The 13,867-nt window shown below is 44.1% G+C and overlaps 1 protein-coding gene across 3 annotated transcripts in view; it reads left to right on the top strand.

The window, feature by feature from the left end:
• The window catches only part of THUMPD2 (THUMP domain containing 2), a 37,806-nt gene extending 36,683 nt beyond the window's left edge, over positions 1 to 1,123 (top strand). For all 3 annotated transcript variants that reach the window (XM_020913668.2, XM_020913662.2, XM_070477252.1), the window contains one exon: positions 142 to 1,123. In XM_020913668.2, coding sequence (XP_020769327.2) covers positions 142 to 466 — 325 coding nt within the window. In that variant the 3' untranslated portion in view covers positions 467 to 1,123. The remainder of the gene's footprint in view (positions 1 to 141) is intronic.
• The last annotated feature ends 12,744 nt before the right edge of the window (positions 1,124 to 13,867 follow it).

Here is a 13,867-nt window from a genome sequence, read left to right as displayed (position 1 = left end):
TTATCAAAATCCTCGCATTTAAATGGCTAAAATTAAATTTCAAATTAAGAACACCAAATATTTTAAACAAAGTGGGATTGTTTGTTGTCTCCAAAGAAAGAAATACTCATACTAATTACCTTTCTTTTTTTTTTGGCCCAGAGTGCTTCGTGTTGGTGGGACCATGGTGCTGTTACTCAGCGAAGATCACCACGGGCACCTGAAGGGCGGTGAGGCGAGTAGCGGCCCTTTGGCTTCCCGGGGCGGCCGCACAGGGGACCCAGGAGGCGAAGAGCGCGTGACTGGTGCAGAAAAAGCGGCTGTGTCAGAGCCCGCGCCATCCTCATCCGCAGCCAGCAGCCAGGAGCGCTTGGCCACGGTGCCACCGCTTGGCTCCTTGGTGCCAGTGGACTGCCACAGAGTGAGCCTTGGGAAGACAGACGCACTCATCTCCAAGTACATGAAGTCGTCCTCCCCTGGGCGATAGCAGGCTTGCTGCTACTGAGTGCTTACATGTCAGCTGAACAGAGTAGAAAAGGTGGTCGTCTCAGGGATCTTAACAGTGCCAGAGGGTTCCAAGTCAACAGAGTCCCCTAAAGCAGGGCTGTGGCTCCTGGACGCCTGTTCTTCCTTAAGAACTTCCGTCTAACACTCTGAAGAGTGTTTCTGACAGAGGATAATTAAGATACTTGAACTAAAGGACTCTTAAACTTGCCCTTCTGTCAAAATGTGAACAGGTCTGCTCTGCCCACACTGTTTCTAAGCAGAAGCTTCAGCTTCAAAGCCAAGGTTTTCAGAGGCTCACCGTAAAGTGTATCTCAATCATCACAAATTTGATAATATCTTCACTGTCAGGTTTTTTGAAACATAGAAATTTTATTTTTTGATACCAACTTCTTTTGATATTTAACTTGATTTTTTTTGAACCTATAATTTTCTTCTCCATTTGAATGAAAAGAACTTTTATTTGCAGTACATTTTTTATGTCCCATATTATGTAAAGCCATCAGTGGGAATAATAATATGAATTAAACCAATAGGCTCCAACATGATGGAAAGTAAAGTTTTGGTTTTTTCCTAAAAGCATTATCACTTCATTCCTATTTAAATTAAATGCATCCTTTGTGTTCACTTCTTAAAGAAACAGGAAGTTGATGAAAAATATGATTTTTTTTTTCCATAGCCTAACATAGCTTCATGGCTGCTTTAGTACCATTTGAACAATGTTTCCATTTTGGGGAAAATTCTCACCTTGTGAATCCCACCTCTCCAAAAGAGAAGCAAAAACTTGTTTTCTGGCTAGGGTGCAACGTGTAACCTCAGCTCAGTTATCAAGGTCCACTGTCAGCGTGGGGCGAGTGGGGTACAGGTGATACGTGGGGTTTTTACCTGAGAGCATTTCATAGCGGGCCCAGTGGGACGGTAACCTGTCGTGTATTCATACAGTAAATATTCATTGCAAACCTACTATCTGCCAAGGCACTTTCTCAGCCCTTGGAGCTATCAGTAAACCAAGCAAATCCCTGCCCTCATAGGATTTAAATCTAGTGGGGGAGACAGATAAGAAATGATAGACATAAGTCATTTATTTGCTAGGTTAAAAGATAACCTAACAAAGATAACCTAGATAAGTGGAGGGACCTTGCAGGGAGAAAATAAAGCAAACTAGTGACGGGAACACAGGAGGATGGGGGCACGTGTTTTGCATTCTTCTTACAACAGCTCCAGCTTCACTGAAAATGTGAGCAAATATTTAAAGGACATGGAAGAGTGTTCCAGGCATATGGAACAGCCGTTGCAAAGGCCCTGTGGCGAGAGAGTGCCTGATGTGTTTGAGGAACAGCAGAAAAGCACATGTGGCTGGAGGAGAGTGAATAACGGGGAGAATGAGAGGTTAAAGAGAAAGTGAGGGTCAGGTGAGGGTGGGAGGGTTTGGTGGGTGGGTTAAATCACATAGGACCTTGAAGACTACAGGAAGACTTTGACTCAACAGCAGTATAGAGTTTTCAACCAGTCACAATCTAACATACGTTGTAGGCTCACTGTGACTACTGTATGGCACATCGATTGTAGGGAGGCAAGGGTGGAAGTAGAGAGGCCAGTTGGGAACTTTTGCAATAATCCAGGCAAGAGAAGATGGTAGCTTGCCCCAGGATGGTGGCAGCACAGGTAGTAAGCAGCTAGATTCTGGATGTATTTTCTAAGTTAGAACCAGCAGGATCTGCTGATGGAGAAGACGCAGGAATGACCACAAGTTTTTTGGCCAAGCGCCTGGAACAGCTGAGTTTTCCAGTCAGCTGTCCAGGGAACAACAACATGGGAAGACCAGGCTTGGTATGAGATATCAGAAGTTCAGGTTCAGACTTGCTCGCTTTGAGATATATATTAAACATTTAAGTGGAGGAGCTGAGTCGGCAATTGAGTAAATAATCTGCAGTTTAAGCTGAAGGTCTGTTCTGGAGATGGAAATTGGGAATTTGCAGCATAAAGCCATGAAACTGAATGGGGTCACCAAAGGATGGAGTGGAGGAAAGAAAGGAAGAGGAGCTTCCTTCAACAGAAGAGGGATCTGCAAGGGAGACTGAGAAGGAACAAGACATGAGGCAGGAGGGAAACAAGAGCAGTTGCCTGGACGCAAATAGAGCACGGTGGAGGGAGTGACCAACTACTAAACACTGCTAACCAGCCTAGAAAGAGAAGAACTGGAAGTTGACCATTGGATTTAACAGTGAAGAGGTCAAATGGGACCTTGATAATGGGAGTTTTGGTGTTGTAGAGAAGGAGAAAAACCACACTGGATTGGGCTTCAGAGAAAACAGGGAAAGAACCAGACAGAGTGTGTGTATAGGCAACTCCTTCAACTAGTTTTGCTGAAAAGAGAGCAAACACTGGAGGTAATAGTTGGTAGGGGACATGGTGTTGAAAGAATGATTTTCTTTTTTCTTTTAAGATGAGAGAAGTAGCAGCATTTTTTTTATGTTGATGAGACTGTTCCAAGAAAGGTAAAAAACTGATGAGCCAGAAAAAGGGGGCCAAATGGTAGAACGTCCTTGAATAAGGAGGTGGCACGAGTCCATACATGGAGGAATAAGCTTTCGATAAGAGCGTGAATGATTTCTCCATGGTTACAAGTGGGAAGAAACATACAGGCATGTCTGCTATAACATGATAAATGTGTTCCTGAACACTTTTTCAGTCCAAAATCCATGCACTAAAAATAACAATTTATGGAAAAATAGGGTTGGGGCAGACCATTCCAAACCTATCCAACTTTGAGAACTGCACGCTAGCAAAAACTGACATAGTTGGGTTTTTTTTTAAAGCCTTATATTTCATATAAATAAATCAGAAAATAAAGGATTCCACCTTCCCAAGAAAGGGCAAAGACAGCCTGCTAGAATTTAGGAAAAGGAAGGATAGAAGCTGCTGAGTCACGCCAACGGGTGGCCATTTCCTTCTCCAGGGGATGTTCCTAACCCAGGGATCAAACGCACCTCCTGTGTCTCCTGCATTGCAGGCAGATTCGTTACCCACTGAGCCATCAGGGAAGCCCCCTCCAAGACAGAATCTGTGGCCAAACCACCAAGACCAGGAAGGACCAGGAAGGACCATGAAGGAGCAGCGTTACGTCATGTACCTTATTCTGCAGCTCGTCCATTCAGCTCACCCCACTGGCATCCTTCCCATTCAGCAGCTTTTATCTGGTGGAACAAAATATTAATGTGCTGGGGAAAAAAATCACTTGTGATCCAACCCAATTTCCATATTACAGTGACATCATCCCCCTACTTAGCAATAATATTTAATGCCTGTCACAGAAACACGCAGTGTAGGAGAACAGACTGTAAGTGGGAGCAGATGCTGGAAGGTGGGCGGATGTGGTGGTGAAAGACTGTGGAAGTCTTCCGACCACTTCCATTTTCTCAGTGAAAAAGCATGTGGTTATTTCCCGAGTTTCTGAGTCTGTGGTTGGAACAGCTTCCCTGTGCAGTGAAAGAATCCACACATTGAGTTCCAAACCAGGGGCTTGGGGTGTCTATTATTGAAGGACTAAGGTCACATACTCCCTAGGCTCTCCCTTCCTATCAAAATGACCAAGCAAAAGCAACACTGTGCGTCTGTAGGAACTGCAGATCTTGCTACCACCAAGAAGAATGAGGCACAGATGCTCGATGGCACAGATCCCATCACTTGGCATCTAATGCAGCCTGTGTCAGCTTTGGGTCTGCTGCTCTGACTCATTTACTTCTCCTGGAGGCCTGGGTAGGAGACTGCTCTCTAGCCAGTCCAGGCACTCTGGAAGCAGCTCTCCATTTTGCCCTTAGGACCCAGGAGAGTGAATGATGCCCAGTCTGGGATCAGCCTGGATGCTGTATGGAGTCTGCCATGGTTCCTAAAAGGGAAAGTGCAGCTGCAGCCTCTTGGCTTTTGGAGCAAAACCAAGCTTTCTTATGCAAGTAGTTATTCTTTTAGAAATAACTCCTGCTGCTAAGGGCTTGACCATAGGATTTTAGGTGACCATGTGCCCTAAACTATCCATCCCGAGATTCGATCCACCAAGCTAAGAGTTCAGAGGGCTCAGTCTGACAGCACGCCTTCATCAGAGGGCAGTGACATAGACCAGCACTGACTGTATGTGACCGACAGTCCTCATCCGGCGAGGCGCCTACTGCCTGCCACTCCCCTCCCTCATCATCAAGGTCCCACAGGGAATTCCCAATGAGCAGATCACCAAGGAGGAAAAAAATGCCAAATCTGGTTTGCAGATGGCTCTGCCAGTTTAGCTGTTATCTGCTGGCATTTAACTCCCAGAGCATTTCAGCCCCACTTGGGGTCAAGGGATGATGGGGAAAGGAAACATTCCCAGGGAGTACCACTTGAAGTGGTCTGCAATGTCCACTTTATGTAGAGATGGCCTGGGAGGAGGAGGATGCCCACCATGTCATGGGCAGTGACTACCAGTTTGAAAGGATGGTGAGCAGCATGAAAGGAAGTGTGGGAAGAGCAATGTGGACGGACATCTCAGGACGGGCCCCCATATGAGAGAATCATTGGATCTCAATTGCTGGAATGGTCAAGAACTCCCACTGTGCATGAGACTCTTAAGTGTGTGAGCAGCAGATTGCCTGGCCCATTTTTCACTCAACAGCCTCATGGACAAAGTGGGCATGGTTTCAGACACAGAGATGAGGCACTGGCCCAACAAGGACCTCTCACCAAGGCTGATTGCCTACTGCCCCTGCTGATGAATTATCAGCAGCAGTGACCAGCCCTAAGACTTCAATATAATACCACATGGAGGAGGGGAATTAGAGTGGAGTCCCTTCCCAAGTAGGAAGGGCAAGAATCTGTCCTCACTAGACTAACTGCTCACTCTGGACTCCAACTCTCCAGACCAGGCAACGCCTTTCGTGGACCTTGTTTCCCTGCAACAATACTTATCAGAGTTCATTTACAGTGCTGTGTGAGACACACCGCTATGAGATCTGTGAGACCAATGTTCATTGAATTTCTAGCCTCGTACCATCTGCCCCCTCACCTGAAACAGAAGTCCTGGCGGCAGGGTGGAGGGGCTACTAGACACTCAATGGCTGAGCCAGCACGGAGCAGTCCTTGAGAGGCCGAGATGCCTCCTGGCAGAATGCTATGTGCACTCTGAACCAGAGACCAATAGATGGTGCTCTTTCTCCCGAAGTCAGAAAAAAGGGAAGGGACCTGGGGCGGGGGGGGGAGGGGTCACGAAAGTGGAAGGCAGGCCTGTTACCATACCCCATTCTAAGCAGGCCCCATAATGGAATCCACTCTCAGCAGAAGGGTCTTGCCTCAGGAGTCAGAAGGTGCAGAGGGCAGCATTCAGGGCCCAAAAGCAATGGTACCAGCTGCAGTGTGGGTGCCCAGCAGAGGCTGCAGTGGGTCACTCTGACAGCAGTCCTGTCGTGGCAGCTGGATGATGTTTCTCGCTGTAGCCACACAAACTAATTTCCTGCCCTCCTGAACACCTTTATATATACATATATATATATATATATATATTTAATGACATCTCTTCTGCTAAACTGCCTAGAGTAGATTCTGTCAGTTGCAGCTAGGAACCCTGTCCCACACACCTGCGTTACTGAAGCCCAGTCCCGTCCTCCAGGCACTGACCTCTCCTCAGTGGGGTGCTCCCATCTGTTCTGCATTTCTCCTTTTGCCAGGTGTGCATTTGTCCTTTTGCCACAGGTCTTAATTTTATATAATTTCCACCCTCCCACCCCTTCTCCAAAATTACTTTTAATGTTTTGGCCTCTTAAAGAGGTTGAACAATAATAGTCTTTTTCATTCTGTGCCTAAACCTTACTTGAATATTTGGAAGAGAAAAAAGATACATGCAAAGTTGGACATCTGTGTGTGTGTAACCAAGATGTAACCAGGTAGAAAATGTGTTTCCTCGTGGACTTGAATAACAGTTGGTGGACATCCTCAAAGGCAGTGGTTCTAACTGTCTACATACTTGGCAGAATTAAATCATGGTTTCAGTGTCTGTTAAAACAGCTTTAATAATCAAATGCACAAAACGATACAGCTTTTTTAAATAAGTTTCCAAAATTTGAGGATATCTTCTAGTGGGAGTATTCTATAGTATTTTTCCCCCACCCTTGGCACAGGGTGTGGCCCCCAAGAACAGTTAATATTACTTGAACAAAATTAAACTGGCTCCTGTTGGAAGGGAACAAATAGATGTGTGTGGATCTGAGGACAGGTAATTAAAGAGACATCCAGAAAGCATGTGAGAGACAGACAGCTGTCTGGGGAGAGGCCTACTTTCTACATAACCTAGAAAACTAAACCTCTTCAGGGATTCTAAATATATTGATTTTTCAAGCAGAGCCGCTCACTTCGATATTGGGTAAATACAAGTGTTCAAGGAGCCATGCAAGAAAGCTTTGGGGCAAAAATTAGGTGAGATGAGGGGTCTTTACAGAAAAATCATGGTAATAAAGAAATCTTGAGTATTTTCATGCATGTTATACAAACACTACATATTTTTACATAGTGTTTATAGCATTTTCAATTCTCTTATTCTTTCACTCATTCATTTGCTCCTGCATCCATTGGACTGCCAAGCGTCTCTTGAGTACCTGCTGTGTGTCAGGCTCTGGGATGCTCATTGGTGAAGTGAAAAGGTGGGCAGGGAGCAGGAAGACAGCAGCTAGAGGTCTCCACGTATGGCAGGGCTATCCCCAACCTCCGGACGTAGAGGGACAAAATCACTCTCTGCAAGAGCTTGACAGAGAAAGATGGAGAGAGTCCAGGACTGAAAGCAAAAAACAATGGATTTGTGGGGAGTTAAAAAAAACCTGAACACATGCCTAGGCATGACTAGCTTCATCTTTTAGTTACATCATCTTTTAATGACATCTCTTCTGTTAAACTACCTAGAGTAAAATCTGTCAGTTGCAGCTGGGAACCCTGTTCTGCACTGAAGCCCACTCCTCTCCCCTGGGCACTGCCCTCTCATTCATATAAATTCTGAGAATTCATGATGCTCAAGAGATGCAAGATTTGAAGTATCATTTTGCACCCAACTGCCACAATCATTTAATACTGTCAGTTTTCATCAAGTTCCTTCAGCAAGTAACGGCCTTCTCAAATGTGTAATAAATGAGAACAATTATACCAGGTCCTCCCCTCTTACACATTTCCTTCTCACCATTGAGTGGCTCTCCTCCTAGCTGCCCTTCTGTGGCTCCTGCCACAGATATGTCTACACTATTTAGATTGAATTCACCTTGGAAGAGTGGGCATATTAACCATGTGTTCTGCCAGGGGCCCCCAAATGCCCAGTCCTGGACTCCGGGTATTAACACGATTCACTGGGCCAGAGGTTTTTTGGTTTTGTTTTTATGTAAGTCAGATAGTTCGTCTTTCAGTGTCATATCTTTTTGCCTTCTCATACTGTTCATGGGGTTCTCAAGGCAAGAATACTGAAGTGGTTTGCCATTCCCTTCTCCAGTGGCCCATGGTTTGTCAGAACTCTCCACCATGACCTGTCCATCTTGGGTGGCCCTACACAGCATGGCTCATAGTTTCATTGAGTTAGAAAAGGCTGTGGTCCATGTGATCAATTTGATTAGTTTTCTGTGATTGTGGTTTTCATTCTGTCTGACCTCTGACAGATAAGGATCAGAGGCTTATGGAAGCTTTCTGTTGGGAGAGACTGACGGGGGGAAACTGGGTCTTGTTCTGATGGGTGGGGCCATGCTTGGTAAATCTTTTGTCCAATTTTCTGTTGATGGGTGGGGCTATGTTCCCTCCCTGTTGTTTGACCTGAGACCAAACTATGGTGGCCTAAAGGAAATCAGTCCTGAATATTCATTGAAAGGACTGATGCTAAAGCTGAAACTCCAATACTTTGGCCACTTGATGTGAAGAACTGACTCCTTAGAAAAGACCCCGATGCTGGGAAAGATTGAAGGCAGGAGGAGAAGGGGACAACAGATGATGAGATGGTTGGATGGCATCACCGACTCAATAGACATGAGTTTGAGCAAGTTCCAGGAATTGGTGATGGACAGGGAAGCCTGGTGTGTTGCAGTTCATGGGATCGTAAAGAGTCAGACATGACTGAGCGACTGAAGTGAAGTCAGATAGTATGTATGACTCTCTTGCTCAAAGCCCTCCAGTGATTTTCCCATTTTCCTTAGAATAAAGACTAAAGTCTTGATCTGGCCCCTGGTACCCATCTAACTTCATCTCTGACACATCCTCTCTCATTCTGAGCCCTTGCCAACCCAGGAATGTGCACAGTTCTGCCCCATCTCAGGCCTTTGGACTTGCTGGCCCTCTCCCTTGGCATCTCTCCTGATGCCTGCGCTGCTCAGGCTTTCAGTTGAAATGCCCTCTGATGAGCAAAGCCATCCATGGCCTCCTTACCTAAGCCAGCCACCACCTCAGCCTTCACACCTAGTCTCAGAGCTCTTTTTCCATTTCTCTTTATATGTATGACATGCTTGTCTGTTGACTGTCTCCACCATTACAGTGGCAGGTCCTTGAAGGCAGTCGCCTTATTGGTTTGCTCACAGTTTCTCTCCTGTCCTGAAGTCAGTCTCTGACACATACTAGGCAATCAATATAGATTTGGTAAATAAAAAGACCACATGAATATTCCATTCCACAGTCATCTGCCAACCAAATAATAGAGCCAGAACGGCCTGGTGGACCAAGTTCCTGCTAGACCAAGTTCCCCCTCACCCTGAACAAACGCATGCACTCCAAAAAAGAAAAAATGTTCAACTGTTATTCCCTGAAGGGAAATTCCCCCCACCTCCTTTCTTTTCCTTTGTGACATTAGAATGTATGGAATCACGCAGCGCAGAACCAGCTGCTCAATCGTTACTAGGTAAAAGCTTGACATTTTCTGTGACACCCTTCTTGATTATGTAGGCGTATCACAGCCCCACAGGCTGACTGCTTTTAAAAATAATGAAGTTGTACTAAATTTCACTTTAACCCATTGCATTCTTTACTCCTCTGACTCCCCGCAGTCACTGGTATTTTTTTGGACAAGGCTGTGAAAAGCGGGCATCCATGCATCCGGCCCTGTCCAGCTCCACAAAACTCTTAGCCCCTTAATCCATCTCTTTCCAGCTCACCCTCATTACTCCCTCTTCACCTCAGTTCCCTTAAAAACCATTCCTTACTCCTATGAACACTCTTTAAACTGTTACTTGACTTGGAAAATTCTTTAAGAACTGGCTCGTCCTTTGAATCAATGCTGCATTAATCACTTGTGTTATCTCCCCCAGATTACCTTTCACACTTGGTTTAGTTTCCATCCCCCAGTCCACTTTATCTGAGAAATGCGTTGGCACAATAGTGATTTACTGTAGTCACAGCAGAGGCATATAAAGCAGACACAGATGCCCCATTGACATGTTTGCAGGAATACAGACAGATACTTTGTTCAACCTAAAAATCTACTTAGCTCTTCCGTTTAGGATGTTAGACTTCTCCCCAGAGACTGGCCGAGAGATCTTAGGTTAATACTCAGCCTCAGTTTCCTCTCTTGTCAACAGGGATGACGATGAGGGCCTCCATGGACCTTCCAAGGCTGCCTGGAGGTTTTGGTTTGGCTTGGTTTGGTTTTGAACTCACTGCTCAGTGATCAGCCTCTCCAAGAGAAAACATAAAATGAAGTACTCTCCTTGATTCATTAAAAAAAAAAAAAAGAAAGAACCTGGAGGCTATCCTTTTTTGACTCAACATCAGATGGTTTTACTTTACTGTTTGTGTAGTTGCCATGCTCTATTTTCAAAGTCAATTTGCATTCAACTTGTAAATAAAAGTTTACAGAAGTATTCAAAGTATTTCAGGGGCTTCTCAAAAGTGTGGTGATTGCCAACATCCCTGGAAATCATATAAGCTCATGGATGTGTCTAGAGGCTCAGGAGAGGTGATTGGTTTTCAATAGTGTACATCAAGACAGTCACAAAACAAGGACTAAAATCCATGAGTCTCTATGAGATCTGATACTATCGCTAACCATATAGCCTCCTTTCTGAGTAATTGCTCTCATTTAATAATTTTTAAAAAGCCATCAGGAATGCTTTCTCAGGACAAAAGAAGGCAGACCCACCCACTTAAATATTAATCTTTGAGCCACCCTGGTGACATGGGAATTTCTCAAAATGTTCAGTGGGGGAAGTGCCAAGAAGGTAATTAAAATTGCTGTCATACCTTTAGGCTGCTGAAGGTCACTCATGTAAGGAGAGGTTCTGTGCTTGTAAAAATAGGTCTGGCATTCTTTAGAGAATTACAAAGGTCAGTGTGTGCTCTGGTTTAGAAATGCAGTAGCTTGATTAAAAACTGCAGAGCAATAACTTTCAAGGGGAACCATAAAAAAATGTGGGGGAGTATGAACGTATCTAGATGTATACCACTTTGAAAAATAAAATCAAATATAGTTAAAAGTGTACTGGCAGTGTTTGTCCTGGGGCTCAGGTAGGTGGTGTGGATGTCATGTGGAAAAGTGGAAAAAGTAATGACTTTGGAGTCAGCAAGCCAGAATCTAAACCTTGGCTCTGCTATTTGATACCTTAGAGAATGTGATTTAACCACAAGGAGCCTTAGTTTCTCCATTTAGAAAGGAGCCATAGAATCTAAAATGGACTGGAATGGGCAAATTTAACTCAGATTACCATTATATCTATTACTGTGGGCAAGAATCCCTTATAAGAAATGGATTAGCCATTATAGTCAACAAAAGAGTCTGAAATGCAGTACTTGGATGAAATATCAAAAATGACAGAATGATCTCCATTCGTTTCCAAGGCAAACCATTCAATATCACAGTAATCAAAGTCTATGCCCTGACCAGTAATGCTGAAGCTGAAGTTGAATGGTTTTATGAAGACCTACAAGATCTTCTATAACTAACACCCAAAAGAGATGTCCTTTTCATTATAGGGGACTGGAATGCAAAAGTAGGAAGTCAAGAGATACCTGGAGTAACAGGCAAATTTAGCCTTGGAGTTCAAAACAAAACTGGTCAAAGGCTAACAGAGTTTTGTGCCAAGAGAACACACTGGTCATAGCAAACACCCTCTTCCAACAACACAAGACAAGACTCTACACATGAACATCACCAGATGATCAATACCAAAATCAGACTGATTATATTCTTTGCTGGAGAAGGAAATGGCAACCCACTCCAGTATTCTTGCCTAGAGAAACCCGTGGACAGAGGAGCCTGGTGGGCTGCTGTCCATGGGGTCATCCAGAGTCAGACACGACTGCAGCAACTTAGCAGCAGCAGCATATTCTTTACAGCCAAAGATGGAGAAACTCTATACAGTCAGCAAAAACAAGACCAAGAGCTGACTGTGGCTCAGATCATGCACTCTTCATTGGCAAATTCAGACTTAAATTGAAGAAAGTAGGGAAAACCACCAGACCATTCAGGCATGACCTAAATCAAATCCCTTATGATTATACAGTGGAAGTGAGAAATAGATTCAAGGGATTTGATCTGATAGACAGAGTAGCTGAAGAACTACGAATGGAGGTTTGTGACATTGTACAGGAGACAGGGATCTGAACCATCCCCAAGAAAAAGAAATGCAAAAAGGAAAAATGGTTGTCTGAGGAGGCCTTACAAATAACTGAGAAAAGAAGAGAAGTGAAAGGCAAAGGAGAAAAGGAAAGATATTCCCATTTGAATTCAGAGTTCCAAAGAATAGTGAGGAGAAATAAGAAAGCCCTCCTCAGTGATCGATGCAAAGAAATAGAGGAAAATGATAGAACGAGAAAGACTAGAGATCTCTTCAAGAAAATTAGAGATACCAAGGGAACATTTCATGCAAAGATGGGCACAATAAAGGGCAGAAATGGTATGGACCTAACAGAAGCAGAAGATATGAAGAGGTGGCATGAACACACAGAAAAACTGTACAAAAAAGATCATGACCCAGATAACCACGATGGTGTGATCACTCACCTAGAGCCAGACATCCTGGAATGCGAAGTCAAGTGGGCCGTAGGAAGCGTCACTACAAACAAAGCTAGTGGAGGTTATGGACTTCAAGTTTCAAATCCTAAAAGATGATGCTGTGAAAGTGCTGCACTCAATATGCCAGCAAATTTGGAAAACTCAGCAGTGGCCACAGGACTGGAAAAGGTCAGTTTTCATTCCAATTCCAAAGAAAGACAATGCCAAAGAATGCTCAAACTACTGCACAATTGCACTCATCTCACAAGCTAGTAAAGTAATGCTCAAAATTCTCCAAGCCAGGTTTCAACAGTATGTGAATCGTGAACTTCCAGATGTTCAAGTTGGATTTAGAAAAGGCAGAGGAATCAGAGATCAAATTGCCAACATCTGTTGGATCATCAAAAAAGCAAGAGAATTCCAGAAAAACATCTACTTCCGCTTCACTGACTACACCAAAGCCTTTGACTGTGTGGATCATGACAAACTGGAAAATTCTTAAAGAGATGGGAAAACCAGACCACCTGACCTGTCTCCTGAGAAATCTGTATGCATGTCAAAAAGCAACAGTTAGAACTGAACATGGAACAACAGACTGGTTCCAAATCAGGAAAGGAGTACGTCAAGGCTGCAAATGTCACCCCACTTATTTAACTTATATATGTCAGAGTACATCATGAGAAATGCTGGGCTGGATGAAGCACAAGCTGGAATCAAGATTGCTGGGAGAAATATCAATAACCTCCGATATGCAGGTGACCCCACCCTTATGGTAGAAAGTGAAGAAGAACTTATGAAAGTAATGAAAGTAAAAGAGGAGAGTGAAAAAGTTGCTTAAAACTCAACATTCAGAAAACTAAGATCATAGTATCTGATCCCATAACTTCATGGCAAATAGATGGGGAAACAATGGAAACAGTGACAGACTTTATTTTGGAGGCTCCAAAATCACTGCAGATGGTGATTGCAGCCATGAAATTAAAAGACGCTTGCTCCTTGGAAGAAAAGCTCTGACAAACCCAGACAGCATATTAAAAAGCAGGGACATTACTTTGCCAACAAAGGTTTGTCTAGTCAAAGCTATGCTTTTTCCAGTAGTCATGTATGGATGTGAGAGTTGGACTGTAAAGAGAGCTGAGTGCTGAAGAATTGCTGCTTTTGAACTGTGGTGTTGGAAAAGACTCTTGAGAGTCCCTTGGACTGCAAGGAGATCCAACCAGTCCATCCTAAAGGAGATCAGTCCTGGTTGTTCACTGGAAGGACTGATGTTGAAGCTGAAACTCCAATACTTTGGCCACTTGATGTGAAGAGTTGACTCATTGTAAAAGACCCTGATGCTGGGAAAGACTGAAGTCAGGAGGAGAGGGGGACAACAGATGATGAGATGGTTGAATGGCATCACCGACTCAACGGACATGA

The sequence above is a fragment of the Odocoileus virginianus genome, chromosome 2 (genome assembly GCF_023699985.2).
Source record: "Odocoileus virginianus isolate 20LAN1187 ecotype Illinois chromosome 2, Ovbor_1.2, whole genome shotgun sequence".
Taxonomy (NCBI): Eukaryota; Metazoa; Chordata; class Mammalia; order Artiodactyla; family Cervidae; genus Odocoileus; species Odocoileus virginianus.
The sequence above is the reverse complement of the archived record's forward strand: the minus strand, read 5'-3'. Positions and strand labels throughout refer to the sequence as shown.